The sequence below is a fragment of the Pundamilia nyererei genome, unplaced genomic scaffold (assembly GCF_000239375.1).
Source record: "Pundamilia nyererei isolate P.nyererei 1_Seehausen unplaced genomic scaffold, PunNye1.0 scaffold00084, whole genome shotgun sequence".
NCBI lineage: Eukaryota > Metazoa > Chordata > Actinopteri > Cichliformes > Cichlidae > Pundamilia > Pundamilia nyererei.
The window spans coordinates 2,403,556-2,430,359 of record NW_005187485.1 but is presented as its reverse complement, the minus strand read 5'-3'; the positions used below and the strand labels follow the sequence as shown (position 1 = coordinate 2,430,359).

The following is a 26,804-nucleotide window of genomic DNA, read 5'->3' as shown; positions in this document are numbered from 1 at the left end:
ACATTTTTTATTTTTCTCCGATATCCGATCCAGTAATTTAGGTCAGTATCGGACCGATACCGATACGTAATATCGGATCGGTCCATCTCTAGACATGACTGTTAAGAAGACAACTGTCCCCAATAGCACTTCACAGGGGAGAATGTGCCAGGTTTGGTCCTGTTACATCTTGCCCATAAAACTGAGTAAATGTGAAGACCCCTGCTAATATAGGCCAGGGCAATTGCTCCTACTATGCAGTGGGAAAGGCGCTGTTTTGATATAGGCTTTCACATATTTGGTTTCCTTCGTGCTCTCAGTAGACCTAACCACTATCTACCAATATAAAGCCATCACCACCTATTTAATGGCAGGCTAACATAAAAGTTTCAATTTTTTTAATCGTAAGTCGTAGACTCCTTCCAAGAAATACCTGGAAGTCAGCCAAATACAGGTTAATCACTTTGGAACCCCATTTTATTGGCTTGTAGGTCATAGTTTTAAAGGACAGGTCAGGGAGCGGCACAGTGGCCCAGGACAGAATCTAGTTTTTTTTCTCACTGAGCTCCACTTGTTGTATGCTTACTACTCCACTTTTCATATGTACACTCTTTAGGGAGGGTGGGGTTTGCAGTTTCACTTGCCCACTTATTCTAAGGTGACTCCAGGACAGATTTTTACAAATTTCCTTTACAAGATCTAAGGGTTGAGACCAGCTCTAGGACTCTGTGGCGGGGTTTGTGTCCACTCACACAATTCAACTGGGGAGCTTTCATGTATGAGAGAAATACATTAACCACTACCAGTCTTGTTGTCTGGGACGTTAAAAATAATATTTAAACACATAAGTTTTTTATATTAGCAAATTAAACAAGTAATACATTTTTTTTTATCTGTGATGAAAACAAGATCTTGTTCTGACACAGATTTTTTAGATATAAGAGTGTTGGAAAGCTATTTTTAAAAATGGTTTATAATAATTAAGCGTGCAGGTGATAGCGTCCACAGTTCATACATCTGTCTACTTCAAGATACGAGAGATGGAGTAATAAAATGACTCTCGTGTGTGTGTGTGTGTGTGTGTGTGTGTGCTTGGGAGGGGGGGTGTTGTTAATGTGTGTGTTCAGCAGATAGCTCTACGCAGTCGTCTGACATTCCCCCTGACAGCTCTGAACTTTTCACAGTGCCAGCACTGTCAGGTAGAGAGGGAGGAGAGGCGAGAAGGGGGAGGGGAAAACAACGTCAGAAGACCGGGTCGGACCGTGAGCAGAGAGGCTGTGCGGGCTTCTGTGTTTTGGCGCAGCAAGGCTTCTGTCTGTCCTCCCATCATCACCTGGTGATGTGTTAAGAAGGTCAGGCCTGTCTGTGAGGGCGAAACCTTACCAGAGCTTCCACGCGGGAAACCAGGCTGATACCATCCCGGCGTGTGGATTGAAGCATCAGCCAGACATTTCCACGGGTCGCTTACAGTGTTTCTTACACAGCTGGATTTGTAACTTCTTCTTCTTTTAATCTTACAAAATCTTCAAATGCTAAAGCTTTAATTCATCCTGCACATCCAACTCACTGATTTCTCAGCCACTATTTTCTGCTAACTTAACCGAACATGATTTCAAGGTTTAGCCAATTAAAAACATTCCTAATAAGCATATTTAACTCAGGAGTTGCAGCGTGCACGAGCTGCTTTAAAACTGCAAAGGGTCAGTGCACACCAAGAGTTCATCTACAACTATTAGAGTTAAAATTAAAGCTGCTTGTCCTACACTTGATATCCATTGTTTCTAATGTGGCAAAGTTGCAGGTGATAATTTCTATAACATGTTTATTAGCATGGCTGTCTTTTGGCCATTATTGCTTGTTTACAAACTGCAAGGTGCCTGCTTCTGTTAAGAGTGCTTTCCCAGCATCCTCATTTCCTATCATCTCTTTGCTCGCATGACAACACTCCTCCCCAAAAAAGTGTTTTTCGTGTTTTGGTGTGCACTCAGGCAGACTCACAGGTCACAGTGTTGCATTTGTTGAGCTTTTCAGCCACTAGAAACATTAAAACTTAATGTTTGGAAATTGAAAAGTCATTATTTCAGCGGTGAGCCATCATCCTGATTAATCCAATATTACATTACCAGAGCAATTAAGTGCAGCATTGCTCTCAAAGGTTTAGTCTAAAATAGCTCTGCTCAGTTTTCATGCTTCTCCTTTTTCAGAGTTCAGTGGAATGTCACAGGATCGACCACACATGTTTAAATAGATGTGAGAGAAAGATATATTAAATATATGTGAAATATATTATGAAATTCTTTATGGCAAAGATTGAACTGGAAACATTTCTTAGAGATTTTCGGACCCTATTGACACGACAGCACGGCACAGTTCTTGTAAACGTGTCCACGATGTGAATCTCCTGTCCCACCACATCCCAAAGGTGCTCTATTGTATTGAGATGTGGTGACTGTAGTGGTTTCTGAGTACAGTGAAGTTACTATTTGGTTCAAGAAACCAGTTTAAGATGGTCTGGTCTTTGTGACACGGTGGATTATCTTGCTGGAAGCAGCCATCAGAAGTCATAAAGGGATGGACACAGTCAGCAACAACACTCAGGTAAGCTGCAGCATTTAAATGATGCTCATTTGATACTAAGGGGTCCAAAGTGTGTCAAGAAAATATCACCCACATCACAAACAAGAGCAGCTTGAACCAGTGATATGAGGTAGGGTGGACCTGTGCTTCCATGCTGTTTATGCCAAATTCTGATCCTACCATCTGAATGTCACAGCAGAAACCAGGATTCAGTGGACCAGGCATGTTGTGTGCTCAGAGGTGCTCTTCTGCATACCTTGACTATAATGAGTAGTTAACTGAGTTACTCTGGGCATTCTCCTCCGCCACTAAAAAAAAAAGTATCCATAACTCGAAATATCGACTTATTAACTCAAAATTTCAACTTATTTTCTTGAAATTTTGACTTATTAACTTGAAATTTTAAGAAAAGTAACTCGATATTTTGAGTTATCTCTGCCATCAGTAATCTACGTGGACTGCACACTCAAAACCGGATCGCAACAAACTGGCGCTTCCAAGAGTACGTTTGCTGATAGTAACACCATGTGATTCAGCTCATAACACAAGCATTTCATCATTTGTGACGCTACGCTGAAAATAATCAGCAATTTGTGCATTCATGACTGGCTGTTATACTGGTAGCTTAACTGTAGCATTTGTAGCTGAGGGCTTCCGCTTCCGGGTAACAAGGAAATTACGTCATTCATGTAGATTACTGATTATTAACTCAAACTTTTGAAAAAAGTCAACATTTCAAGCTACTTTTCTCAAAATTTCAAATTAATAAGTCAAAATTTCGAGAAAGATAACTCGAAATTTAGAGTTATGGATACTTTTTTTTTTTTAGTGGCGGAAACGGGCTTCCATACTCCTCTGACCTCTGGCATCAATAAGGGATTTCAAACTAGAGAACTGCTGCTCACTGGATGTCTTTTTCTTTTCCAGTCCATTCAGAGATGATTGTGTGGGAAAATCCCAGAAGATCTACATTTTCTTTAACACTAAGACCTTTCTGTCATTCAACGTTTATAAGATATTGCTTACGGTCTGTTCTATACACCTTGATTTGTAGCTTCATCTGCTTTTAATACCACTTTTAATTAAGACGGGCAGATGCTCAATTCCTTAAACATCTTTAATAACACCACTGTTTCTCACTCATTACCTGACCGTTTCCTCTCTGACTTACAGTTTTGATCAAGTGACAATGATATTAAAACTCTCTGATCCATAGAAAAGTAGGCTTTTCATTCATTTTACCCTTAGAGTTTGACCAGCCTGTGAAGTGTAGAAAATAATTTTTCTGCCGTATTTTGATGATCAGTTTCATCTTAACTAGGTCATCTTGACCACATCTACAAGCCGAAATACACTGAATCGCAGGTGTGTGATTGCCTGATTAGATATTTACATTAATGAGCAGGTGTGCCTAATAAAGTGTCTGGTGAGTGTAAATAAAGCAATAGAATGATTCGGGAAACTAAAAACAGTTTTGGGGCAGTATGCTGGTGATCTTACCGTAGATGCTTTGGAGCACAGAGCTCTTTCTCTGTGTTGGCTTAGCAGGTTGAGCTCGGATTTCCACCTTCTTCCTGTTATGGGTGTAGTTTGAATGTCTGGACTCCACCTCTTCATGGGCTTTTACCTCCCTCCGTCTGCGTGCACAAAACCTGCAAACACACATCCACACAAACACATGCACGCAGTTCTATAAAAATCATCTCTAACAGCGTTCAAAGCTTTAAAAGCTGGCAAGTCCTCGCACTAATTCTCACTAAGCGTAAACAAAGTAAACAGTTTACTCAAGGAAATTAATAGGCAACATATACACAATATAACTGTGAAGCTGAGGAGAAACAGAGGGCCTCCTGCAGTGGACTGGCATCCACTAAGAGAAACGCAGTGTGTGCAAGACGGAGAGAAAAGCAACGAGAGGCTTCTGGTAGCTATTAGAGCAGCCCGGCTGAACTTTTAGCCTCTTGTTAAAATACTATGAAACTTCTAGATTACAGCCTTTCTGTCCCACGTCTTCTTGTCTCAACCCTCTCCCACGCTCTCCCCCCCACTGCTCCACTGTTCATGGCATCCAGACTAAAGACGGGGGCGGGAAAGTATTCGCAAGGGGGCACATGTGGGTGCCACATGGCACTGCCCCAAAATTTTGAATGCTAAATGCGGTCTGAATCGCTTCAAAAAAATTAATTTGTCCCAGCATCGATCAAGCATTTAAATAACAGTTTTTAAGATTATCTGCAATGTGTGTATTGAATGTTGTGATAGGCCCCTTTTTTAAATCTATTTATGAATTTCTCTTTTCTTTTAATGTTTACTGACTCTTAGTGAAGGCAGCTTCTGTGACGGCACTTGAGTCCACAAAAAATTTCCCTAAGGTGACAATAAAGTGTGCCTTATGATATCATACTGCGCTGCCAATCTCCCCCAACCCTCCTGGTACAAACACAAACACGATCAAGGAGAAAAATGTAAACTCGCCTTCTCCAGGCACGCTGGATGATGCGTGCAGCCTCGTTCCTCCTCCTGCGATGCTCCTTGTTGTACTCCCTGTGTGCACGTGTTGACATTGGTGCGTGTGCGGCAGATTGAGCCTTTCTTGGGGGGCTTTTGTGATCTACAGATGAACTCCTTCTTAATGAGGCTGAGCGAGTTTGGTCTTTGGTTGTGGCCTTCTCTGAAGTACGCTCCTTATGTCGTCTGTGTTTTTGTGGAGAGGTGTGGGCATTGGTAATTGCCCGGGCAGTCTGCACGCTCATGTGAGCATTACTCTTTTTTAGAGGCATGCAGTCTCTTCTACCGGCCTCAGTTTGGTCCACAGAGGAGACTGTGGAAGGACTGGGTGAGTTTGACAAAAGTCGTTCCCTGAATTTGGGCATGGAGGGAGGTGTGGGTCTGAAGCCGGAAGGGGAGAGAAGTTCTGTCAGCCTTGTGGTCTGCAGAGCATCGGGGGAAGCATCACTGATCACATGACTGCAGCCCAAAGCTTCAGGACAATCATGCGGTTCAGCTTCTTTACCTCTTCTAGAGGACCTGCTTTTGTGAACTGGTTGGAGTGGAGTTGAAATGAAAAAATAAAGATCATGTAAATGAATAAAACACCACTGTCTGTACTGTTTAGTCAAGATGAATGCATTTGCCCAATTAAAAGTTCATTTTAAACACCTAAAAAGTGTTTAAAATTAGTGTTTAAAAGTACACCTCTGTGCAATATCAATTTAAAGTCAATGATTCAAAATGCATTATTTCACAGAGTTAAATACTCCAGACTAAACTGACTATACAGGCTGCTGACCAACTAAATTGAGTCCACCTCTGATTTCTAGTTAGTTAATTGCATGAATGAGTTTATGAAATTAGCTTTGAAGACTGGAACTTCTCTCATTTTGGATCTGATGTGCTGTGCATATCTGTATATTTGCATCATGATTATACAAAATAATTTTTTTAGTGAAATTAAAAAATCTGATTGTCATCAAAAAGATGGTAAAGGACACGGGAAGATAAGCGAGCCACTAAATATCAGCAAAGACTGAGCTGCAGCTGCAGAAAAGAACAGAACGAGCCACAAGATCACTAATCAGAAGTGTGGTGTAGTGGTTGTCCACAGACAGCGTGCTACTGCACAGCTTTGAAAGTAATTCAGACACAAGGGAGTCAAAGCTTTGTTGACAGCTCGGACAGTGTAAAGGACTGTCTACGATGGAGTCCAGCAAGTTCACTGCAAACCTGAGCGGGAAACGCAAAGGCAGTGGTTTGATGATATCAGACTCCATGATGGCAACAAGTATTACAGAAAATTATCAAAACAAATGAGCCAAATATTCCTGCATTACAAAGATCCAAAGCACACTGGCAGAATCGGTGTAAAGTAAAGTAAAAACTGGCCAAATGTGTTGCATGGCTTGAATCTAACAGAACACATTTGAGGTATGAAGGTGAAAAGCAGAGGAGCACAATCCTTTCCGCAAAGACCAGCTGAAAAAACCGTCCCAGGAGAATGGCAGAATATATCCTCAAATAAGTATGCAACAGTGACATCCATCATTCTGAAGAGGATTCAGTGTCTCATCAAAAAGAAAGGCAGACTTACAAAGTACTGATAAAACACTTTTACTGACTTCTGTTGCAGTGTGGTTTATATTTTTATCTATCTATCCATCCATCCATCCACTGACGCTTATCCTTTTTTAGGGTCGCGGGGGGCGCTGGAGCCTATCCCAGCTGTCCTAGGGTGAGAGGCAGAGTACACCCTGGACAGGTTGCCAGTCCGTCGCAGGGCTAACACACAGACAGAGACAACCATTCGCACTCACATTTACTCCCGCATTCACACCTTGTTTGTTTTTTTTAACAGGGTAAAATAAAGACAAGGGATGTGATTATGGTTAGTTATTAAAGCGATATTGCACAGGCGTGTCCTCACTTGTAAGCGCATTAACACTTACACTTCAGACTAAATTTGAGGAGTTCTGTATTTTTGTACCTCTGTGTCTCTCCTCTTTGCTCTTAGTGCGTTCAGCTTTGGATGATTTCTTTGTTTCCACAGACGAATCATTCAAGGATAAGTCCTCTATAATGCTCACTAAGGACAGCTTTTCTTGCTCTGCTTTCACGGGTGAAACCCTCCGTTTCTCTGCTGTGGCCCCTGAAACTTGCTGCACGGCTTCTCTCTTCCGCTGTTCCTCTTCTCGCTTTCTAAACACAAAGAAAACCAGGCAAAAAATGCAAAAGAAACCTCGTCATTTGGTACAGGCAGTATTGTAGGTTTCTGGTTATTTTCTAGCTCTGGACCTTTTTTTAAGAACATTCCTGGACGTCTTCTATGCAGCTTGAATATAATCTGATAAGGATATTAGCTTATCATTAGTAATATGTGGAAAAAAAGCTTTGCTTAAAAGGCATGTCTAAATAAAACTGCCTGCTTGGATTACCATAAAAACCTGAAGTCAATGTGCCCTCTGAAAACAAATTTACTTATCAAAAGTGTTGTTTAAGAGAATAAAGATGAGACTGGTGAGCAAATGGCAGAAGAAGAACGAGTCGGAAGAGGCAGACAGAGAGGAGACGTATGTGTGTGCTGGGCTGACAGAAAGAAAGATAGATATGGAGAGAGTGTGACTGCTTCAAAGGCAAAGTAAATGTAATTTGCGAGACACAGTGTGAGACAAACAGAGGGATGTCAGTGAGTAACTTCTAATGAATATAAACACCATGAAGCCATGTAATCAGTGATTACAGCTTAAGTGTGTGGTGGTTCTGGGTTTGTCTGGGCAACCAAATGTTAACCAAACCAAATGTGTTAATGTTCACTAAATAATAATATTTTCAATTCAGTCAGACACCTGTTTATATTGTAGGGTAAAGACCCTACAATGTTAGAGAGAGAAGTCTGATGAGCCCCTATGAGTAAGGACTCGGCGACGGAGGGGAGGAAAAACGTCCTTTCCTCTGAGTTTGAGGTGAAGTTCACTCGGATTTTAACTCATCCAAGGGTTTTAGGAGATCGACCTATGATGTCAATTTGAAAATCTTATGTCACCTCATTCTCGATTTATCATATTCATAAACTTGGGTGTCCCTCAGCTTTTCACAGAAATGCAACAGAGGTATGCAGATGCATGCTTCATGTATCCTTAACATATACCTATGGGGCTTGATATTTCAGATTGATTATATGAGTAGAAAGATTCAAGAAGCTAACATGGGAAAAAATATGTAAGTACACTCACTGCAGCATTCTGGATCATCCTTTCAGGGTGTTTTAGGACAGCCCGATAATAATGCATTCCAATAGTAAAGCCTGTATGTTTAATATGCGTACTGAAGGACATATCTTGGTCAAAAATAGCTCCAAGATTCCTCAAAGTGTTATTGCAAGGCAAGATTATACCATCCAGTGAAGAGGTCAGATCTTTATGTCTTTAAGCAACTAGTTTAACTAGTTGCTGTGTGTCACCTGGCTTCATAGACAAATATAGCTGGGTATCATCTGCATAGCAATGAAAATATATGTAATGTTTTCTCATAATGCTTTCTAAGGGAAATAATATAAACAGTATTGGTCCCAGCACAGGACCCTGTGGAACTCCCTCAATAACCTTTGCGTTTGAAGAAGACTCCCCATCTACATGAACAAATTTGAGTCCGTCAGACAGATATGATTGAAACCCCTGCAGTGTATTTCTTTAATACTGTGTATTCTAACCCATGTATACAATATTGTGGTCAACAGTGTCAAATGCTGCACTGAAACCTAGCAGAACAAGCACAGACATGAGTCCACTGTCAGATGCCATAAGGAGATCACTGCTAGGCTCTGTTAACGCTGGTTAATAAAAGCTAGTTATGCCAATTCCTTCACTTTACCATTATACCTATAACTCTGGCATGACCCTATATGTGTCTCTCACTTGGCTGCATCCTTGCGCAGTTGCTCGTGTCGCATGAGGAGCTGCTTTCTCTCCCTGAAGGCCTTGCGGACAGTGTAGCCCTTGTAGACCGCCTGGATTGAGGCGGCAGCGATGTCCTGGATAGCTGCTATGGACAGAGCACCATGCTCCAGCATGAACTGAGTCACCTCACTGTGCCCCCCCAGCAGAGCATAGTCCAGAGGGGTGTACCTGCACAGCATAAACAGTGTGATTCATACATCTATTTTCCTACTTTTTAAGCTTCACCTCGGCTGCTTTCATTGTGGTCTCAGTTCTCACCTCTCCTCACTGTGCTCCATTTGATTGGGAAAGGCATTGTAGCCCAGCAGCAGTTTCACAGCGTCAAGGTAGCCATTGTTACATGACCAGTGGAGAGCGGTCCGGCCCTGGACCCCCATAAAGAAAAAAACAGCATTAACGTTGTATGTTTAAACCTTACGAAAAAAAGTCAGACATGAAAGCGTATTCAAGCAAATACAGGCAATTTCTTACCTCCTTGTCCTGTATATTAGGATCAGCGTGGTTCTCCATGAGAACAGCCATGCAGGTGATGTAACCACCGTAAGCTGCGCACTGCAGTGGAGTCCTTCCTGCATGATCCTGCAAAAAGTTTACACAGCAGATCAGAAGTTTTGGAGCTACGACATAGACAGCTTTGAAGTTCACAATGATCAGCCATATGCTTTACGCTGGACACGAGAATCCAAACTGTTTTTGGTCGTTAATGAGGACAAAATCCAAAATTCATGTTCAGTATGTAACTAGGAAGTCACTCGGTGCTGTATTAGATTATCCATAACAATGTTGTTTTATGATTGTTAACCAGAGATAGTTTCTGTTGCTCTAAAGAACGGAACACACAGGTGAAACACTACCAAATAAAAGCAGTTTAAATGAAATAGAAGTAACTGTAACAAAAAATTATGACTAAATGTTTCCAATTGACCATGACAATTTAATATGACACACTACTGCAGCAGCACATTGGCTTTGGTTAAACTTTATTGCATTTTGCTGCAGGGCTGAGGTAGAGGGTGAGTGGTCACGCTTCATATTAAAGAAAAAAACATCCTTTCATCCCCTCTCCTGCTCTAGTATGTTCACTGTAACCTTTTATTAACCTGTAATTTTGAACTGAATTTGGACGATTTAATCCTAATGGTTACTTTATCAGTTATAGTTATCTAGTGTGTGAAGGAGGCTATCAGTAGGCTGAAACAAAATGAACCTATCAGACAGATAGCAAAAACTTTAGTAGAAGCCAAATCAGAAACCTGGTACATTCTTAAAAAGAATGGTGTAGTGGTTAACATATAAATGAGACACCTGAAGGGTCGCTGGTTAGATTGCAGTCGGAGACACAAATCCCTTTTGGGGTTGTGTCAGGAAGGGCATCTGGTGTTCCACTCTACCAAATCAAACTTGCAGAGATACCCATTTTGGCATGGCTGCCATGTTGTGAAACACCAAAAGGACTAAAAACTAAAACTAGAGTGTGTGATGAGGATTATTTCCAGGATTAAGAAAAACAACTTTACACCACCTATCTGAATCAAGAACACACTTGACGAGGTAGGAGTATCACTTTCCAAGTCCACAATTGAAAGACACCCTTTATGAATATGAAGACAGAGGGTGTACAACAAGGTGCAAACCATTGGTTACACTCACGAACAAGAAGGTCCGATTACACTTTGCAAGAAAACTATCTAAAAGAGCCAAAACAGGTCTGGAAGAATTCTAGGATGGATGAAAGCAAGATGAACTTGTACTAGAATGATGTGAAGAGAAAAGCCTGGAAAAAGAGAGAAACAACTCATGATCTAAAGCATACCACATCATCTGTCAAACATGGCAGAGGCAATGTTATGGTATGGGCATGTACAGTATGATCCAGAGGAACTGGGTCACTAGTGTTCATTGATGATCTGGCTGCTGATAGAAGTTGCAGGATGAACAGTAGAGTGTACTCTTTGCTTAGATTCAGCCAAATGCTGTCAACAGATCAGACACACTTCACACTGCAAATGGATAATGACCCAGTTATTTAATGGAGAGACTGACAAACAAGCAGCACATCTGGTGGATCATCATAGGAGAGGAAACACAACATGTCTATGGCTTCTTTTGTTTGTTTTCAAGCCTTTAAATAGTCTTACCCCACCCTAACTAAGCTCTTACATGTGCACTCACCATGCTGGTTGCTCAGGTCAGCTGATCAGCTGCTCCTAGATAATGCGAGGGCACAGCAAAAGCTCAGAGGGAACAGATCTTTTGCTGTGGCAGCACCTAAGTTGTGGAATTCGCTGCCACTGCATATTAGACAGGCTTCTGCACTGCCCATTTTAAGTCACTTCTTAAAACCTACCTCTTTTCACTTTCCACAGTGTGAGAGGTGATTTTCATTGTTTTAATTGTTTTTGTATAAATGGTTTTGTATATTTATTCTGTTCTTAAGCACTTTAGTCAGCACTTGCTGTTTCAAATCTCTTTATAAATAAGACAGCTTAGCTTAGCTAGGCTTCTATACTTTAGACGCCCGTTGCCTGCAAATGATTTTAATCCAAGTATTAAAAACAACTACTCCCTTAGTGAAATATGTTTATGCATACCTGTACATTGGGACTTATCCCATTCTCCATCAGTATCTGACAGACTTCAGCGTTCCCTCCTAGAGCTGCCCAGTGTAGAGCAGTGTGACCATCTACGTCCACCAGGTCAACACGTGCAGAACCTTTATTCAAAACATTCGCATGACTACAAAGATCACAGGAAAACTGAAAAAGGAAATAAGACTTTCCCGAAATTACTGAGAAAGTGTAACTAACATATGTTAATGAACACCCACCTTTGATCAGTGTTAGTATGACATCTCTGTGTCCCATCTCACAGGCACGAAACAGTGGTGTGTGTTTCATGACATCCAGAGAGTCAACCATTGCGCCCTTCTCCAAAAGCAGCTTCACTGTGCTCTCATGGCCTGACAGGGAGGCCGCATGGAGCGCTGTTTAAACAGACACACACACACACACATGCACATGATAAAACATGATGTCCTGAATCACTCCTCAGGTCTGTCCCTTCTTTTTCTCCACATCACTCCTTTGACTGATGCTCCTGTTTGGGCTGTGGCTAAAGCCTGGTCAGTGAAGGGTTAAATAGGGGGAGACATTTAATGAGGAGTGGTGTACTTAATCCTCCTTGTGGAAATCCCACCTTGCCCTCACTCCAGTCCCCAGACAGTACAGACTGGAGTCAAGTGCATGGAAGGTCATTTACACTGCCCTTCACACTGTCTAATTAGCATGATTCAACCGTTGCATGTAATTCATGCATAAACAATGACCGTCGAGCAGAGGGGCTATCGCCATGGAGATTATAGGTTCAAATAGCCCCGGGGGGTCAAAGCGTGGCGGGAAGTCATGTGCGCCTGCATGTATGTGTGTTTGTCAAAGGACAGTGCTGGCAGTAGTGCGCGTCTGTGACGAGCTCACATTAATTTTGCTCACAGTATCACTTCCCTCTCTCCTGTGATCTCACTGCCTCTTTTGCACTTTTGGGGGAATCCCCTGTGACATCATCATCCCAACTTTAAAACAAGCAACCAGTAAGGACAAAGGTATGTAGTATGTATGTGTACATAGAGCATTAAGACCAGGGAAATTATGTCATCATTCCCTCGAAGCACACAGAGGACAGGGGAAGTGGGCCAAAGCAGTTTGGAGGAGCTTTAGTTCCTCCTCTGGTTTGTCAAGTCCTCACCAGTGCCACCGTACTTGTCTGCCATGTTGATGTCAATGTTTGGGGTGAGGGCCAGCATGGTGCGAATGACATCGTCACTGCCCTTCCCAGCAGCCCACATGAACGCTGTTCTCCCCTCTAGATCGGGCTCGTCTTTCACCGACGGATGGGACAGGAATACGCCAACTGTCTCCTTCATGCACACAGAAAGAAAAACGCAGGTTATTTGTGTTGTTTTTTGGACCAAGGTGAAGATACTGGATGTTGGATTGTTAACATAAGCCCACTCTACACCCCTACAAAGTTTTATTGGAATTATTTCAAAACTTTTTGAGACATCGTGTTTACAGACAGCACGACAGGAAAACACTACCAAAACACAACCTCCTTGGCGGAGGTAACAATATGTGAGTCAGTGACTCACAGCATTGTTGCTTTGTGCCCCATAGTGCAGAGGTGTTGCCCCTTGGCTGTCTGAGGGAATAGTGCCTGATGTGTTCCTCTCCAGCAGCAGGTGGACGATTTTCGCATGGCCTGAAAAAGACACGTTTTTCATCAGAGGGACATGCTGGGAAACAAGGATGTGAAGCGCCAGGACGACAGCTCAACCACACCATCTTACAGATGCAGCGTGTGTTTTTGTTTGCACAGTTAACGTGACACTAAAGAAATAAACAGGTCGCTATCACACATGCTGTCACCCAGAAGTTTGGAGTCATTTTTGATGTAAATAAAGGCTATTCTGAGCGACAAATATATGAAAATACGTCACAAACCAGCAAAAAATTGCTTGTATGACGACTGTTTAATGATGTTTTCAGTTGTGCCCCTGTGAGATGTCTTATTTTAAACCACAGACGTGGTTTTGCACCTCGGCCTCCCACTTCTCTTTCTGTTCTGGTTAAAGCCAATTTTGCACACTTTTGAGACTACTGAGTAGTTCCCACTTTTCTATGAAATCATTTGTTTGTTTGCTTTAACTGGTTTTTAAGTACAAGACTCCGTTTCTCAGAACTTGTATATTGTGAAGTTTCTGAAGGAATTTTATTTTATTTTCTGTGTGACTATGATCAAACCCATTTAGGATGATTTGCCACACGCCCAAATAGGCACATTTTTTCCTTTTTTTAAAAACAGCACATTTGCTATCTGCTGTGTTAACTTAATCGATTCAAGTCTCACTGGAACAGGGTGGTTGCTGAAATGTGCGTCTGTATTCCTTCCACAGACATTCAGTTAAAAATGACTTATGATTAATGACAGTATTAATCTTTGATGGTCACTTATAACATTTCTGATCTAAAAAGCACTTCAAACTTTTGAGTGAAAGTGTAAGATAACTGGAAGTGTTCACACAATAGGACTAAATAAATAGAACTGCTGGAGGAACCAGAGAAAAAGTCTGGGTGTTGCCTTCACACCACACATTTTAATGCCATTTTATCTGATCCATTCTTCTTCTTTTGGCTGCTCTCGCTAGTAGTCATGAAATCTGACCATGTCTCTGTCACACCAACCCTCTACATGTCCTCCTTTACTACATCCATGGACCTCCTATGAGTACTTCCTCCTCTTCCTCCTGTCTGTGAGCTCCAGCGTCAACAACCTCTGTCCAATATACCGACTATCCCTCCACTGCATATGTCCAAATCATCTTAGCCTTGCCTCTCTAACTTTGTCTCCTAAACATGTGACCCCAGCTGTCCCTCTGATGTTCTCATTTCTAATCTTGTCCATCCTTGCAACTCCCAATGAAAATCTTAAATTCTGCCACCTGCAGCTCGGCTTTGTGTCAGTGCCACCATCTCCAAACCATACATCATTGCAGGTCTCACTACCATCTGCACTCTTGTTGCTGTCCTTCTGTCAAAAATCACCCCTCATACTCATAACACCCACTCCACCCTATCCCTACACTCTTCTTTACCTCTCTTGTGCACTGTCTTTTGCTTTGGATTCGGATTGACCCCAGGTATTTCACCTCATCCATCTCCACTACCTCTACTCCTGTATCTTTACCTTTCCACTTGTCTCCCTCTCATTCACACACATGTATTCTGTCTCGCTTCAAGCATCTTTCATTCCTCTTCTCTCCAGAGCATACCTCCACCCTTTTACCTATTTTTCACCTGCTCCCTGTTCTCACTACAGTGTCATCTGCAAACACTGAAATGGAGTAAATGGACACTTCTGCCTAACCTCATTTGCCAACCTGCCCATCACCAAAGTGGCTGAGAGACTGAAACCTAAGCTGCTAGAAAGGAAAAAATGTGGATTCTAAATTCGACTGGTAGTTTAGCTTTTAAGGACATAATTTCTAAAAAGCCTGAAATTCTTGCAGGTTCTTATAATAATAAACTGCATATAAGATGTGTGTCAACTCACCCAGCAAAGCAGCCCAGTGCAGCGGTGTTCTGAAGAGGTTATCATAAGCTGTTACATTACAGCCCTCATAAGACGTCAGCACCTCCACTACTGCCTCGTTGCCATCAGCAACGGCAAAGTGAAGGGGCGTCCGACCCTCATAGTCCTGCCAGTTCAGCAGGGACTCAGTGGGTGCTGCTTCCTTTACACAAACACAGACAGCAACAAGAAAAGATGCAAACATGCAGGTTTGATGTGTGAGGATGGGAAATGAAGACAAATGAATTTGTGATCGTGTGTGTGGATATGGCGTGTACCAGTATACAGCGGACAGTTTCTGTGGCACTGGGCTCCTGACTGTGTGCAGCCCAGTGCAGGGGGATCTTGCCTTCACTGTCTGGGATGCCGATGTTGGAGTCGTGCTTGATCAGAAGGCGAACGTGTTCTGGTCGGTTATAAAAAGCCGACCAGTGAAGAGCAGTTTGCTGTCGACAGAATGACGATAAAAGATGACACAAAGATTTGTCAATGGTGCTAAAATTAAAATGGGCAGTCGTAAGACTGGGTTTGAGGTTTCCACTTCAAAAAAAAATCACTACACTATGATACAGCCAGGAAATATGAGGGAACGTGCTACACAAAGCTCATATTGAAGATCCACCAGTGAGCTGAGATTTAAACCTAGATGCCGACAACTGAGCTATTCTGAGATTTGCTGAAACCACTGTCATCTGACACGATGATGCATATTGGATTATTACAAAACTAACTACTGATGTCAGATACACATCAGGTTGAGCAGACAGAGAACACTGTGTGTTTGTGGTTTTATCAGCAAGAACACAGGACAAAGCTACAGCTTGTTAAGCTTTTCACTGAACGTGTTTATGTATGTATGACTTAATGTGTGTATGACTTAAAACCGCCGCTGCATCTACCAAATGGCTTTGAGTGAGTCTGTTTGAAGGTTAATGGCTTGACGCCCTGGCTGGCTGTTTTGTGACTGAGAACAGTTATAAAGACAGATGGATATTTACGCACTCTACTCCACTACCTTATTCTTGTCCTGTGTGTCAACCTCTCCAGGTCCAATATGTTTGAGGAGCAGGGCGAGCGCTTTAGGTGAGGGGTGTCTGGTGGCCAGGTGGAGTGGGGTCATTTCCTCTAAATCTTTCTGCAGCCAGTTAGCACGCCTGGACAGCAGCAGCTTCAGGAAACGCACGTTCCCCTGCAGCACACAAGAGGGACAAACTGTGCTGATAAGAAGCTCAGAAATCGCCAATTCTCCTCAACATTAGTCATGAACCAGCAACAATGACACACACACTCCCACACACACACACACACTCCCCGGGCTTTTAGCCGCGTCTGGTTCAATCCACAGGTCATCCATCTTCGTTCCCTCCTCCTGCCTCACTCCTCAGTGTGTGTGATGAGCTGTTAAACAGTAAACAGCAGCACTCTGCCTGCCATCCCCTCCTCATCATCATCATCATCTTTATACTCACTTTTTTGGTCTTTCACCAGCAGGCCACTGGGTGCAACAGTGGCCACACAGCAGCAGTGCGAGGGTGAACATGTATGAGGGTGTTTAGTATCGTTCTATGACCACAAAGCCACAGACTGACAGATCTATCTCGTGTGTGAGCATGCATCTAGACTCTAAGAGAGTGTGTGTGTGTTCCTGTCCTCCTATTCTCAGTCCAATTAGATCAGTAATCCCTTGCCTCTCTCGCTGTCTCAGCCACTTATTGATCAGATGTCAAAGAGACAGGGCTTCCCATCACTAGTATCCCCCAACATACACACACTCCCCATCTACGAGACAGATCCTAGTAACCTATTACCTTCCCTCTCCCTTCAGTGATATGATGATCCTGTATCAGTACACTCTAATAAAAGAAGCTGCCAATAAATAACAGAGAGGTAAAGAGATATTATTAGCACCACATCCCCGTTGTTCTCATCACTCTGGAGGTTTTGTCGTTAACTCTTTGTCTTCATTGTCCCTAAGTGTGTAGATTGAACTGAAAAGAACATCAAGCCCCTCCTCTTTCACACGTTTGTGTGTCTAAAATGCTGTGAAACAGCAGAAATACTCCATGCAGAATAATTCTTCATGTACAAGCATGTGCATAGGAAGCTCATAGCTACACTGCTTGTGTCTGAGGCCCATAAATCAGGTCATGTTATCTTCAATAAGCCCTAAGGCCATAATTACAGCCACTAGGGGGCACTGGCTTCCCATTGGAGCTGACAGACTGTCAAAATTTCTCTGTTATTTAACTTCTATGAGATCACACCTTGGGTTCATATTCATTTCACCTTAATAAATCTATCCAATTATGGCATTTGCGAATGAATTTTGTCAGGATAATGACATAAAAAGGGCCGACATACGTAACTGATGACATTAGTGTGCTTTATGTGTGTGCTCCAGTGTTCAGCTGCACATCTGCGAATGCCCGTACCTTCTGTGCAGCGAGGTGCAAAGCGGTTCGCTGGCTGAGGTCGGTCTTGTTGACCGATGCTCCGGCTTTCAGCAGAATCTCTGCGCAGTCCAGACGGTCAGCCAGCACGCAGTACATCAAAGGGGTCCGGCCGAACTGGTCCTCACGGTCCTTCAGCAAGGGCTCTGCTACATGTGGACACACATGAAGCACAACAGAAGGTTTAAGTCAGAGGTTAAGACCCCAATAGAGACCACGATTTTGGTGAAAATCCACAGAATTCATTCTTGTAAGTTCTTGTACTTAAAGAGAAAAAACGATTTATTTGGAGCTGCTAAGAGTCACAAGGAAGCACTTTAGCACTCATAACCTGCATCCTCATATTTGCCCTCTTATATTCTTTTACTACACATTTCTAATTTATGCCACATGCCATGACTCGTGTGACTTCATGAACCTAAGATGTGCTGCTTACCGGTGATGAGTTTGAGGAGAGCGCTTCTGTCTCCGTTGACAGCTGCTGCATGAACCTGCGAGCCCAGAGAGGCAGGTCCCGGGCTGGACGTCGCTGAGGCCTGCAACACAAACAGATGGAAGGTCACAACTGGAGCTGCAGCAACACATATACACACACACAGTTTAACAAAGTGACATTAAACTGGGTCTAGACAGTTTCCTTTGCATTCACTTGACTCAAAGCACACCCTCATTACTGGACACACTCACAATTAAGTGCTTCATGTTCAGTATAATATCATATTGTGTGACAAATAAATATATTCTAAATAAAACTGCATTTCTCGAGATCAGAGAATATAGACACAGTTTTTCTGTATACTAAGCAAACAGTGATTGAGCCATTCAGAAGGCCATTACTATGTTACACACGGATCGTCTTGCGGGCAGATAATAAACACCTGAAGCTCCACAAGCAGTCGATCGTACAGCAAAATGCGTACAGCCGATAACAAAATCAGGGAGCTAATGTGAGCTGGCAGTAGGGACTGCGAGTGTGCACAATTGAAAGTATGCGCTTGTGTGTGTGTGTATGTGTGTGTGTGTGTGTGTGCTCCCGCTGAGGGGGTTAAATCTCTTCCTGGCCCCACTTAACCAGAGCGCAGTGAAAGCTGGGTAACGTGCAGACAGGAAGCAGCTGGGGAGGGGGAGACCCTGTGTGAGCGTGTAAGAGGGGGGTCTCTCTTCATGTCTTATTCATGTCTCATTAATACTGCAGCATGCCTTGCCGTGTTTATATCTGTGTGTGTGTGTGTGAGCGCGCATGCATGTGTGAGCTTGTGTGTTCGGTTTGGAGATGTGGGACAAGCCCTGCGGAGCGCAGCACAGAAATCAATTATTGCCCTTAAACACATAAATGCTGGAGGCACAAACTGATGCCACAATCAGAGTTTTCTCCGAGACGTTTTCATTAACTCCCAGATCTGATGCTACCCAAAACTGACCATCTAAAGAGACTTCATGCCGATACAGCAGAGGGGAGTTACTGATAAGTGTTAAGCATTCGCAGCTTTAAAAACACTTCTAAACTTTTGGTCGGGGAGGTGAGGGAACACTGCGGTGTCTTCCATCCATCGTTTCTCATCCCCCTCTTCCTCCCCCTAGTCACCTCGTAAAGAGAGCTCCCGTAGACACTGCGTGCAGCACGGCAATTACCCATCATGCTCCTGCTTTCTCACGCACTGCCAAGTAGTGGCAGAGACTTAATACAAGTTCGTTACAACATTTACTGCGAGGTAAGGCTATGTGTGAGATCAAGCGGGTGGTGGTGGTAGTAGTGGGGGAGCGGCACCTTGAAGGTGTGTGTTAGTGTGTCAGCGTGTGTGTTTGGCACATGTGCCATGTCATGGGAAGTGATTTTCCGTGAGAGACAGTTTTTACACGAGCTTTACCAAAATCAACCACAAACGTCTCTAATTTAAAGTCATTACCCCAGTCAGTAATGCAGATGGAAATGCTCACTCAGACACTCACAGAGTCTGCAAATATTTAACTTAATGCACGCACAAACAGCAGATATTCCAGAGCTGCACAAACAAGTAATACAATTTTATTATTATGATTTCTTTTATACAAAAAAAAGAGATGATCACAAGACCTCCTTTAAGTCGTGCACTCAAGCCAAACTTCTTTCCTTTTGTCCATTAATTTTTATCCTTTTCTACACTTCTCAAGTCTATTTGAAAGCCCCCAGCAGTCAGACTAAAATATGAATTGATTTATGAATAATATTAGATGCAGGAAAATAAATAAATAAACAAAAGTTATAATTTGGCCAAACATCAACATGAGGGACACGAGTCAATATCTGAATCTATGCGAGGGACATTCATATCACCAAGAGTGGGCAATTAGAGTTTTATGAGGACCTGAGTGTTTTGGAAACACCTACAGTGCATCCAAATTTGGCTAAAAAGGCTTTTGCAATGCAGCGTCTGAAACTAGACAAAGGAGGGTGTAAACACAACACAAGGTCCTGTTGAGAGGTTTGGAGTGGTCTCATTTAGCCATTCATACGCGTTCCTCAGGGAGCACTCCGCTTGTTAATATGAAGACAATAACTCAGAGTAAACCATTGATCATGGACTGAGGTCCAGACCAAGTGATTGTGCATCTGTATGAGTATTGATTCATGCTGATGCTGACATTATTTAGTCTTTATTCATATTCTGCCTCATATAACTGCAGAGATTTTAACAAAGAATCTAGACACTCCGACGAAACCTTTCAGAAACACGACAGGAGTGCTGCAAACATACGCGCTGCTGCCTCCTGACAGACACACACTCACTGAAAGTAACGCTTCAATTGATGCCGTTGAGACAAACAGGTAAAAAAGTGTGTGTGTGTGTGTGTGCTTCTCTACTTGTCTGTCACTGTGAAGGTGTCTGCTTTTGATAGGCGACATGACTAGGGCATGCTGGGTTAGCAATGGGGGACAGAGCCTGAGCCTGTGGCCTTTATTTCATTTCTAGAGCACGCACGCAAACATTTTTATTACCGTTTATACAGTTAGAGCAGAGAGCCCTTAGCTTCTTAGCCATCACGGGGTTATTATGGGTTCCTACATGCATGTATCTGATAGAGGAGAGAAGCTTCAGGGGTCGGTTCCTCGATTTTTTTTGACTGACAGGTATAGATGTTGGAGGAAGGATAATATCAGCCCTTAAGGATCCCCAATCTGTAAAGCCCTATTTCTCGGGGACTTCCTGTTTCCCTAAGGACCAATGAGCTGGCTCCCTCAGCTGGGGGCCGAGCCCTTGGGCACAGCGGGGCCAATCAGCAGGAGGGAAGCAGGCTGAGTGACACATAGATCTGCTAATTTACATCATTACCACAGTGCATCCTGACAAATGAGCCCCTAGGGTGTGAGCCAATCACCTGGGAGAGTAATGCAATTAGGTGGGACCACAGCTGTCAATCTCACAGCCACGGGGGTCAAGTAGTGACGCCTGTGGCTAAAACACCCCTGCCTGACTGCCGTTCACTCAGACACACACCACCGATACACACACACACACACACACACACACACACACACACACACACACATATGGTATATGTATAGAGATTAGTGATTCAGATATGAAGTGTAGGATGGAAAGGCGTGTGTGTGGGCAGAGGCACATTAGAGCCTGGCTCTCTATCTTCCTCCTGAGATACTCAGAAAGCACAGAATGTGTGTGTGTGTGTGTGCGCACAACTGCTTAAGGGACACAGAGATTGGCTTGTGCCCTCTGAGAACTTACACCTGAGCCTAAGTGCGTGCATATCTGCATACATCAGGGTGTATTTTTGTGCGTGTTTACATTCGCCCATGTGTTTTCATCCACTGGGAAACAGTGTTGTTATGCTCCGTGCAAAGACTATGACAACAAAAGGGGGAGAAAGAGGGCGGGAACTGGTGCAGCCCTGAATTTGACTGCTGCTAGTGAAGCTTATCTTAGTGTCATTAGGTGTTGTGATATCACACTAAGTCGATAGGGTTCTGCCCAGCTTGTGATTGGTTTGTTGTGTGTGTGTGTGTGTGTGTGTGTGTGTGTGTGTGTGTGTGTGTGTGTGTGTGTGTGTGTGTGTGTGTGTGCACATTTGTGGGCTGATCAATTCTGTCTTGAGTGGCAGACTGTCAACATTTTCACTTAGCCTCTTTTTAGCTTCAAAGACAAGAAGAAGAAGAAGGGATGAAACAACAACAATAACAAAAAAAACAACAACAGACAAGTTCTCTAACACTACCAGCAGAGTCCCCATAACCTTGTCTGTGTAGTTCAGCCACTGCTTGAGACACTCTGAGAGTTAGAGGAGCTGTGTGTTTTGTGTCATCCCATTATATCACTAATGAGCCACCCTCAGGAGGGAGGGCAGAGAGACAGCAAGGCAGACAGAAATAGAGAGATGAAGAAAAAAGATAGAGGAGAGAATGAGAAGGCAGTGTAGGGAGGGCAGAGACACCAGCTTGGGGACTTTTTCCTCTTCTCCCCACCATCCTCTTTTCCCCACACCTCTGAGTCTAATTGGACTAAAACTGTGATCTAATTAAATGTCCAATTAAAGTGCAGAGAGCAATGTGCCCACCGGCGAATCAGAGTAGAGGGACATAATCAGCTGGAAAAACAAACAAAAAAATCAATGGGAGCAATGCGAAATGGAAAAAAGATGGAGAAAGCAGAAAAGGGAGGCGAGGGCAAAACAGAAAGCAGATGGACAGAGGAAATCAGATCGGTGTGAGAGTGTGCTGCATTACTCTGCAGCTAGTGTGATGACAAATTACATTGTCAGATGAGGACGCTGAAAAGGGTTAACATGTTCACTGGGGTTTCCCTGCATGTAAAAAATTTTGGCACCCAGAAAATGAGGGTTAGGTCTTTCCACCAAAGGACATTCACCAGAACTGTTATAAAAATACTTAAGATTGAACCTTTTTTTTAAAAAAAAAAAAGAGGAAAAAACGGTGAGATCATTTACAAAGCTATATATATACATATATATATTTTTAAGAAATGCAGACTTCTGTTAAGACAATGTGGAGCATTCCCACTTTGAGCCTGGAAACACCCTGACACGCTGTATGTTATTAGTCATCTTGTACCCTTATTTTCCATGCCTCACAACATCACAGCAAGCTGAGATGAACAACAGCACATGACACCATGACATTATTTAACAAAAACTAAGCCAAAACACAGAAGCAATGTGTGAAGTACACACAGTCATTCAATAGCTTACTGAACCCCCGTTAACACCAACCTGAAGCAGTCATTTTCTGTGTGACTTCATCTGTCTCTCACATCGTTGTCGAGGAATTTCGACCTACTCTTCTTTACAGTGTTGCTTCAGTTCATTGAGGTTCGTAGGCATTTGTTTATGTACAGCTCATTTAATATCTCATCACAGCATTTGAATCAGGCTGAAGCCTGGACTTAAACTTGGTTATTGCAACACCTCATTCTTTTTCTTTTCAGTCATTCTGTTGTAGATTCGGCGTGATTGGGATTAATTTTCTGTTGCATGACCCAGTTTTGTCAAAAGGATGGCCTATATACAGAGGAGTTCACGGTCAACTGAATGAGTGCAAAGTCCCCAGGTCCTGTGGCTGCAAAACAAAACCAAATCATCACCTTTTCACCACCGAGCTTGACAGTTGGTATGAGGTGTTTGTGCTGATGTGCTGTATTTGGTTTTCATTGTACATTATGGTCAAACATCTCCACTTTGGTCTTGCTGTATGTCAAGCACATTGTTCCAGAAGTCTTGTGGTCTGTTCAGATGCAGCTTTGTAAACCTAAGCTGTGTAGTAGCTCAGTTTTTTCTTCAGTCTTTCTGTCATGAACGTTAACATTTAACATGCAAACTGAGGCCTGGAGATTCTCAGATGCACCTCTTGGGTCTTTTGCAGTTTCATTGAGCATTGCACAGTCTGACCTTGGGTGAATTTCCTGGGACGTCCAATCCTGGAAAGATTGGCAACTACCTTGAATGCTTTCCACTTGTGAATAATCTTCCTCATGGTAGAATGAGGAACTTGAAAATGTTTCGAAATGGCTTTATAAGCCTTCCCAGCAAGCCGCCAAAACATCTGCTTTTATAAAGGTGCTCACCATTACCGATGATGAGTAAAACAAGCGCATTTGATTAGCAGCACCTGGATGCTAATCAACCTCTTAACCCCTTAGCAGTCCTACAAATTTACAATTAGTCCCCTAAACCATCCAATGTACCGTGGGCGGTACGTCCGACTGCTAACAGGTTAACTCCTATGGAAACAATACTTTACTTACTGTGTACTTACTTCTCCACACACAGATTCTGCTTTTTGGCTTAGTTTTTGCTAAATAAATAATGACAGTTTAACATATCTGGTGTTGATTATGATTTTTTTATGTTCTGATATGTACAACTCTAGAAATGAAAGAGGGTATACTTTCTTTTTTGTGACTGTATGCAAAACATAATTAAAGTTCAACAGCAAAGTTTTTCACAAAAATAAGTAGTTGCAACACCCAAATTATTTATATATATATTCATTTTTCCTATGTCCTTCTGTTCAGTAGTATTTAGTTAATTGACCAATATTCAACTTTTACATCATTACCTCTTCTCAATGAGTAATTTTATATAAATAACATGTAATATTTTTGCTAAATTAAAATAACAGTAAAAGTTGTTTGCTCTTCAAAACTTTGATCCAACTTTAATTCACATTATTAATCATCTATGAGCAAACACAGTAAAGACAGTTTATCAAAGGATTTTTCATACCTCATAATTACATATATATACATAAAATGTGCACTGACACCCAAAGGATATGGAGCTCCTCCCTCTCTTTATCACTGAGAAATCCTCCCCACTCCATCTGCGAGTTGCTCGCACACTGTGAGCCCCCTATGGACAGCTTTAGCCCATAAAATATTAATGCTGGGATTCAATTCAACATTCCAGCTTAATCTCCTTAACAATTAGGTTGCTGCTGCACACACACACAATTAGCTTTGTTACACACGGTCTTGACTCTAGAGAGAGATTTAAAGACCGGGAGTTCAGCTGAGACACTAAAGACATTACCAATAGAAAAATAAACTTCAGGGATTTATACATCAAATTAGACCTGGTTAACTGCACTAAGTGCACCGGAGTCTTACCATATCTGCGTTAAGGGGGACACTTCAGCAGATGTTTCCCAGTTCAGAGCATCCTCAGTGGGTGTGAATGTGCATCCAGGTCCCCTACCTGTCCTGATCCTGACTCCTGCCAGGGCAGAGAAAGAGGCTCGCTCACATACTGAGATCAGCCCACCTGTTCAAACAAATAACTGCCAGCATAACACTGTACTGATTACAGGCAGGGGAGACATGTCTCAGAGTAACAGATTGTTTATAATAGTTATAGCTCTGAGTTGTTAAACAGTGATTTAAAAACCAGCAATTAACCACAAACGGTCTTTTTTCCTCCTTCTTGTTCTTTATGGAGAACATTTGCAGAGGTTTTGGAGAGTTGTGAATCAAAGTAGGTATCTAAATATTTAAAAAAGATTTGTGCAACCAAGTTTGTTTTAGCTGGAAAACATAAAGCACATAGCTAGACGGTGAACAAAGGAGTATTGCAAAAAACTCAAGCATAATGATGCAACTCCATCGTGTTCAGAGAAATCAGTTATTCATAATCGCACTGAAAAAGTCCAGAGAAAAAAAACTGTGTTTGGCAATGGATCCGCTCAGTAAAACACTCGTGCCATAGCATTTTAACAAAGTGCTCCCTTCACTCCTCTTCGTCGTCGTCATATTTACCGTTAGTTTTTCTTTCGGCGAGGATGAAAATCTTTGAAAAGTTTTCTTCCAAGACGTCCCGTTGAATCGCCACTGTCTGTGTTGACAAAATACTACAACTCCCGTTAGTATCGTAAAACAACAACTCGCCATAATTTGAGTTTTCTCTTCATTCAAGTGAGCCGCTTGAAGGTACCAGAAAAACTACAGTATCCACAAAGCCTAGCAACTACCAGGAAGTGTCGCTCACGCTTCCGTGGTCACCGTGAGATTGGTTCGCCGTCGGCTTCCTGCTGCAGTGAGAAGAGCGGCGTCGAGACATACTGGGAAGACTTAACACCACCACCTCCAATAAATGCACCATACAATGAAACTGTTAGCACTACCTCCCTCTGTGGATGTCCGCTTTGTCACGGCTGTACTGCTGGTATGTATTCAAATGAAAGCCGTGGACTGTGCACGGTAACCGCAGGCTGTTGGTAGCTTCCATAGCTAAGCTTAGCTAAGTAATTGCCGCTGGTTAGTTAGCTGCTAGCTAAGCGACGAGCCTCTGCTGGCATGGGACGTGGCTTATGAAGTGACTGAGTTGACCAGTATGTACGCTGTTAGTGTTGCAGATGTTTAGCAGGTTCACAGAGGAGGCCTTCTGGCTGTGTTTCCTCCTGCAACCCTCAAAACTAGTCAAGTTATCCGGCTGCAGTGTAGCCGGTAGTGTTGAACATCACTGTTAGAACTAGCTGTAATTTACAGTATGTGTTTGAGTTGCAGTAGCTATAATCGTTAAAAGCTAGAGTTTGAGTGCAGGTAACTTTGTTAAGGTGTAGGAGTGCATCAAGCTAGCATTAGGCGCTACCACACATTGACAGCAGTTAGATAACTTCTAGCTGCTAGCATTGTTAATTTAAGAGATTTATGAAGGTTTGCTGCGTTTGACCTTCTTTAATATTTGCTCCTGTATTGATGCTGAAGTTAACGTGGGACTATTCGTGTTTCTGTATGTGTCTCTGAATGAAGCTCGCCGGTTGGTGAATTCCTCTGTTGTGGCTCATTCTCATTGGCTGACAACCCGGAACTAGCCAGAGCGCAGTGTGCCCTGAAGTAAAAACTTAAAACTTGTGTGCGAGCTTCAGACCACCGTGATATCGAATATCAATCTGGTGCGGTGCCTTCTTTGAGGAAGTCGTTACCGTTTTTGATGATGTGAGCTGATACTTTGGTGCTGCTGTAGTTTAATCGGTCAACAAAAGGATTCATTGTGCTAATTTCAAATAAATAAAAACATTACAATTTGAATTAAAAAGGAAAACAGCTGGGTAGCATGAAAGCTTAGTTACATATAAGCAATAGATAGATGGAGACCAAACGGATGAGGTGCCGAGTTTTATGATCCAGACCTATAGCTAAATATTGGGTAAATTAACATAATTAAGTAGAACTCCATAAAATATAAGGAAACTGGTGTTAATAGTAGAGCTGGGCGATAT

At 42.6% G+C, this 26,804-nt stretch overlaps 2 protein-coding genes across 3 annotated transcripts in view; one reads left to right on the top strand and one right to left on the bottom strand.

The window, feature by feature from the left end:
* Window positions 1-25,507, bottom strand: part of invs (inversin) — a 36,879-nt gene extending 11,372 nt beyond the window's left edge. The window contains exons 1-17 of one of the 2 annotated variants that reach the window (XM_005738566.2): window positions 25,342-25,507; window positions 24,697-24,802; window positions 18,015-18,114; window positions 17,561-17,724; window positions 16,144-16,317; window positions 15,407-15,574; window positions 15,111-15,291; window positions 13,150-13,259; window positions 12,747-12,918; window positions 11,833-11,988; window positions 11,597-11,718; window positions 9,477-9,584; window positions 9,264-9,370; window positions 8,964-9,173; window positions 7,037-7,248; window positions 5,032-5,596; window positions 4,057-4,208 (exon numbers count right to left, since the gene is read on the bottom strand). In XM_005738566.2, the coding sequence (XP_005738623.1) occupies window positions 4,057-4,208; window positions 5,032-5,596; window positions 7,037-7,248; window positions 8,964-9,173; window positions 9,264-9,370; window positions 9,477-9,584; window positions 11,597-11,718; window positions 11,833-11,988; window positions 12,747-12,918; window positions 13,150-13,259; window positions 15,111-15,291; window positions 15,407-15,574; window positions 16,144-16,317; window positions 17,561-17,724; window positions 18,015-18,114; window positions 24,697-24,699 (2,704 nt within the window). In that variant the 5' untranslated portion in view covers window positions 24,700-24,802; window positions 25,342-25,507. Of the gene's footprint in view, window positions 1-4,056; window positions 4,209-5,031; window positions 5,597-7,036; window positions 7,249-8,963; window positions 9,174-9,263; window positions 9,371-9,476; window positions 9,585-11,596; window positions 11,719-11,832; window positions 11,989-12,746; window positions 12,919-13,149; window positions 13,260-15,110; window positions 15,292-15,406; window positions 15,575-16,143; window positions 16,318-17,560; window positions 17,728-18,014; window positions 18,115-24,696; window positions 24,803-25,341 lie in introns of both variants that reach the window. The other variant, XM_005738565.2, reaches the window with a different exon arrangement.
* Window positions 25,508-25,589: 82 nt separating this feature from the next.
* erp44 (endoplasmic reticulum protein 44) overlaps window positions 25,590-26,804 on the top strand; it is a 12,016-nt gene continuing 10,801 nt past the window's right edge. The window contains exon 1 of the mRNA XM_005738567.1: window positions 25,590-25,747. Within this exon, the coding sequence (XP_005738624.1) occupies window positions 25,676-25,747 (72 nt within the window). The 5' untranslated portion in view covers window positions 25,590-25,675. The remainder of the gene's footprint in view (window positions 25,748-26,804) is intronic.